Consider the following 5,883-nt stretch of genomic DNA (forward strand, 5'->3'; position numbering starts at 1 on the left):
GATCAGATCGGGACATCCCTAATATATATATATATATATATATATATACATACATGTACATATATATATATATATATATATATATATATATATATATATATATATATATATATATATATATATATAACATATGAGCAGAAATTGCTAAACAAAAGCTTATTTGATGTGGCAGTATATTCTACAGTAAAAACTGTACCCAAATCTAGTCAACAAAATTTTGTCTTTCATATTTCGCCTGACTGTAACGTTGTTTTTATGAAATATTAGGGCATATAAATGTTAATTTACAGTTTAATACGTTGCTTATACAAATAGCCTACATTTTATTTCAACATATTTCAGTCGATTTTTACTCATCTCAGTATAGCAATACAGTTTGCTAAAACATCATCATTCATTCACACACAGAAACACGATTTAAATTTAAACTGTCTTTTTGCGAGCTGTGGTAAACAGCGCGCATCTCTGCCGTTTGTTCATTCATTCATTCACAAACAGAAACGCGATTCACTTGAGAAGGAAAAAAAACTTACTACAGTATTCCTCAGCTCAGTCGGATCCTTGCTCCTCGAAATACCCGCACTTCTGAGGTACATTTTCCATTATTATTATTCCTCACAGCGCTGCAAGACTTTGTAAGTGCTTTGTAACTAATAGAGTGTCTGAAATTCTGAAGGTTTCTAATGTGGCACAGTGGAGGTACGTGAAATCCTCAATCAATCCAGCAGATCTGGCATCTAGAGGAGCGAAAAGTGGATTCATTCTTGAAGAATGACATGTGGATTTCTGGACCCACATTTATTGTTTGACCACAAGAAGAGTGGTCAATGGATCCCACTGATGGGAATGTGATATTATCTTATGATCCCGAGATCATAAGGAGTGCTCTGGTAAACATGAAAGAAGTCAAAGTAGATCTGACACCGTATTATGTCTCCTCAATTACTTCGTCTGAAAAGAATCTTGATGGACTGCTCTTGTTTTCTTTGGTGCAGGTCTATTCACCTTTTTCACGGAACGCGAAAATACCCGTTAGGCTTTGCGCGTGCGCGTAGGCAGGATGCTCGGAACTTCCGGTTTGCGGCTTGATGCGTTTAAGTAGCCGTTATTGGACAGATCTCAAACGAAAGTTGTAAACTGTTTTACATCATTTTTTTTTACATAATGGCAACAAGCAATGTCAACATTAGTTCGCGGTGGCAGCACGGACTAGACTACTTAACGAAGACCGTAAAAAACGAAACTTTGTCTGTCCCTCATCCTAAGAAGCTGACAAGCGCCGCCTCCTGGATTGATGATATGAAACAATGGCCAGCAGTCACATATGTTGACATATTCAATTATCTTGTTTTGTCTGAGGGTGTCGACGGCGAGGAGCTTAGAAATTATAAAAGCACGGAAGCATACAACTATTTACACAGTAACAAAATTGGTCGAATTCTTTGCCATACTCATCAACAGTTCACATTCTTAAAAGCGGAGGTAGAGCCGAGTCAGACATTAAATAAATCCAATCACATTGCGTGGGTTATGATACAAAATAACGGAGTAGTGGAAACAGCTGGATGCTCTTGCGTAGCTGGCCCTGGTAGGTCTTGTAGCCATGCTGCTGCTGTGTTGTGGAAGGTGGGTATTTATAAATATAGTATATATCTATTTGTAAAATTTTGTTTATAGTAATAGCCGTCTGTATATTATGTTCATTGTTTATGAATATATTCAGTACATATCTATGTCTTGCACTTATGCAACCTTTTGCACTTGCTGCTGTTGCACTTCTGGTTGGATCCTAACTGCATTTCATTGCCTTGTACCTGTACTTGTGTAATGACAATAAAGTTGAATCAAATCAAATAAATAGAGCAACATTGCTAGTACAGTAAATACATTTAAATAGTCTGTTTGTGCAGCGTGATTCAACGTGAATAAATTATTTTTACACAACAATATTTAAACAATAATAAATGAAATTACAATACAATTATTTAGCTTTTAGTGCTAATGTGATAGTACTGTGCAATAAGTGAAAAAGTTAATATTTTGTGATTTTTGAAAGGTGCAGTATGCAGTGGTCAGTGGTATGACAGGGATATCTTGCACTGATGAGCAGCGTAGATGGAATGCAGGGACCAGAAGAAATCATGAACAGAAACGAATCAGCCAGATAACATTTAAACATCACAGAGCTGAGGAAGTATATGGTGCGTCATCAGCAAGGGAGGGAGAAAGGCTAGCACCTACACCATGCTATGACACACATCATGACTTCAGAGATAGAGTCAGTTCTTCAGATACAAAAGCTCTGTTTGAACTAAAAAATAGTCTTTTAGAAAAGTGCTACAATGCAAATGTACCAGAGCAAGCAGATGACATTGATAGCATAGAACTCCACCAGCCACATGGGGAGACTTTGACTTGCAGTAAATGTAAAGCATTTTACAGCAACTACATAGAGATGAACAGCGACCAGGCAGCTGTATTGGAGATTCAAACACAAAATCAGAGCTTGTCAGATGTTTGGCATAGTGCAAGACAGATACGGATCACTGCTAGTTCAGCTAAAGGTGTACCAGTACGAGCAACAACAAATCCTGATAAATTCATGAGAGAGCATCTCTTCCCTACCTTTCGGGGTAATGCAGCTACAAAGTATGGGAGTGAGAAAGAGGTAATAGCTCGAAACCTTCTTGTCGAACAAGGTCTACAGGTGTCCCTTTCAGGTACCAGAGTCAGCCTGACAGAGCCATGGCTGTCTGCAAGCCCTGATGGCATAATAAATGGTGTGGAACTTCTGGAAATAAAGTGCCCAATCCTTAAGAACAACACCACCTCTCTAGCTGACCATTTTACTATGAATTATAGTGACATCAAAGTAGTTGATGGGAAGCCTGAATTACAGAGAAACGGAGTCAGGGGCTACTACAAACAGATACAATTAGGCATGTTTTGTACTGGGCTGAGAATGGCAAAACTACTTGTCTGGTCATCAAAGGAACACATTCTGATAAATGTACCATATGACGCAGAGTATTCAGCAGAGCAGGTTACGCGTCTCAGAGGCTTCTACTTCTCTGTGATGCTTCCTAGAGTAGTGGATGAATTCAATGCCGGACGACTCAAACTGAATGGCAAATACCTACAAAATGTCAGAAAATGATAAACTACTGGTAAAAAAGACTAACAAACAGTAAAACAAAAAGTGTATAGATCCAGACATGTAGGAGGAAAAAAATTCTGACAATGTGTCAAGGCAAGTTTTCAAAACCATTCTGAATTTATTTGAAATTAGTTCCTTGTTTACTGGTTTTGCCATTGTTAAGTTTCGTAAGGTAATTAAAACAAATAATTAACAAGTATATGTATATTGTAAACAAAAATGGAAAACATTGAGATTAGAAGATTTGTTTAGATTAAAAATGTGAAGTATTGTGATTAAATACATATGTACAAATTTGACTACATGCAGTGTGAGCATTAATTTTCTGCTTCACGGATCAGGTCACCATGCAAATTCACTAAAGCTGCACATATACGCAGAATTTTATCAATCTTTGGCATAAGGGTGATAGGCAAGGTTTGTGACAAAATCTTGTATACTTTCAGTCTCCTAATTGCACGTTCAACATGTATCCTTACATTTGCAATCCTGCGACTGCACGTGACTTTTTCTTCTGTCAGCTGTGTTTGGTTGGCGAAGTGAGGAATTATCAAGTTGACTTGTCTTTCATACAATAAATCTCTTATCAAAAAACCCCTATCCGCCATCACTTCATCACCCGGTTTGAGATTTTCAAGAATGCCAGAGTCACATGTGATAAATTTGTCGCTACAGCGGCCCCCATATGCTGCTGATATGAACATTACTAGACCACAAGGTGCAATAGCCACTAAGTATTTGATAGTGTTGCATGCATAGTAGTGGCTGTACGATTCAGACCTCGAGTCAAGGTTCCTTGGTTTTTGGATTTCACTTTCACTGCAGTCTAAGATACAGGTAACATTATGATAATGTTGCTTAAACGCCTCTGGTGTTGTGGCCCTTATTGTTTCTTTGGGGAGCCATGGTATCAGGTCCTTCAAGACTACAGCCATGGTGTCAATCCAAAAAGAAATGATCCTGCTCACTTGACTCACTGATATACAAAATCGAATGGCTAGGTCTTCTATCAAAAGGTTTAATTTCAGCTTCATTAGTGTGAGCAAGATCTGCTGTTCAACTTCAGTCTGGTATGCCTCATTCGCATGGGGACGCAGAACAGCTACAAGGGTATGAAATGTGTGGAGTGGGAGCCCGGTGTACAGATTTGAGTCAGAGTCGTTCATCAGAGTAAGAGGCTTGACTGTATCACACTGTGTTGACTGGTTTACATAAGTTACACTGTGTCTCTTGATATAACAATGCTCCTCGAAGATGTGGTCTTCCCATTGTGTACCAACAGAGGCAGAGTTTATAGATGTACAGGCATGGTCATCAACATTTAATTGCATGGGCGTGGGGACCGATGCAAGACTCTCTTCTCCAGGCCTCCCTTCATCATTTTCAGTGTGCTCTTGGTAAACACCAGCTCCTTTAAACAGACAAACCATTTTAATCTATGATTAGCTGGGTCATCATGTTATATTTCAAATGATTTTTTGAAAAATGTATACAATAAAAAAATTTAGTCAATCAATAAAATAATATATTTTAGAATATAATCATGCAGAATTTTAGTTTAGCACTAATACACTTTTAAATGGCATGTATGAAGTACCAAATGCTGAGTTTTTCCCACATTCTGTAATGGGCTTATAAACAATCACTGATAGGTATTATTTTGTGAAACATTGCTATTTAAGCTGTGATAAGATTTAAGATCTCTTATTGCTGCAGCTGCTCTTTGACTAAAAACATCATATACCTAAACTGTGCTGTATTGACACTTAAAGTGGAGCGTAAAGTTGACTCATTTGAACGATTCGTTATAATGAATCAAAACACTATAACACACGAGTGTGGGAGTCAGAATGGTTCATTTAAAGAGCCGATGCTAAAGAGTCATTTGTTAAATGAACACACTTATGCTAAAAGTTAACATACTGAAGTGCTGAAGGAAACGCTGGTTTCTTAAAGACGTTTAAGCACACCGTTAGCAGCTACGCCATGAGAACTTTGTACTGAAAATACTGTATCCGTATCATAAACCACATTTCGATAATTGTGCAGATCCACACGTTAGCCTTGTAAATTACATTAATGAATAGTCTCACCTTCGTCCGGACAAGTTCGTCGTCTTCTCTTCTTCCTTAATGGACGATCGTATCCAAGCCAAAGTTCAGGATATGGATTTTCCGTTGTTGGTTGTCTGTCCACAAAGTGGAATGAGCAAACATGGATGTTACGGGGCGGAAATTTCAAATTAAGTGCTGCGAGCCATTTTCTTTTGCCCTCGTCGTCGGATGGCATCCTGTGGAATTTAAACGGTTTTGGACATGTACATTCCGCTCTTGTTGCTGGCTTGTGGTCGTAACACTCATTATCCAGAAGTTTTTTTAGCTTTCTGTAGCTGTTGTGACAGCCTTTAACGGAACAAATTCTCCCAGAGCCTCCACTATTTGCCATCACGAGTAACGTCGTCTAGCTGATGACAATTACTAAACGGAAGTTGAGAGCATCTTACCGGAAGTCGCTCACCGCTATGGCGACCCCCACGGAGAAGTGAGGAAAATGGTGAATATCAACAAGGGAGGGCTATTAATAATGTAAAGCTAAAGTTTGAATCTACTGTGTGCAAGAACTTGCTTTTGTTGGAAGAATTGGAGAAGGCTGAAATGGAAATCATCTGACTTTCCCAAAGGAGAGATTTCCTGAGGAACTGACAAGTCTATGAAAGGATGGATTAG

General features: G+C 38.4%; 1 protein-coding gene across 1 annotated transcript; it reads right to left on the minus strand.

Moving 5' to 3' along the window:
- Window positions 1-3,468: 3,468 nt before the first annotated feature.
- LOC307164747 (uncharacterized protein) lies at window positions 3,469-5,617 on the minus strand. The gene is made up of 2 exons (XM_079881806.1): window positions 5,251-5,617; window positions 3,469-4,568 (listed from the first exon to the last, which is right to left on the minus strand). Exons 1-2 carry the CDS (start codon window positions 5,600-5,602, stop codon window positions 3,475-3,477), a joined length of 1,446 nt encoding a protein of 481 aa, XP_079737932.1. The 5' UTR covers window positions 5,603-5,617; the 3' UTR covers window positions 3,469-3,474.
- Window positions 5,618-5,883: the final 266 nt, after the last annotated feature.

This window comes from Squalius cephalus, assembly GCF_949319135.1.
Source record: "Squalius cephalus genome assembly, chromosome: 9".
Taxonomy (NCBI): Eukaryota; Metazoa; Chordata; class Actinopteri; order Cypriniformes; family Leuciscidae; genus Squalius; species Squalius cephalus.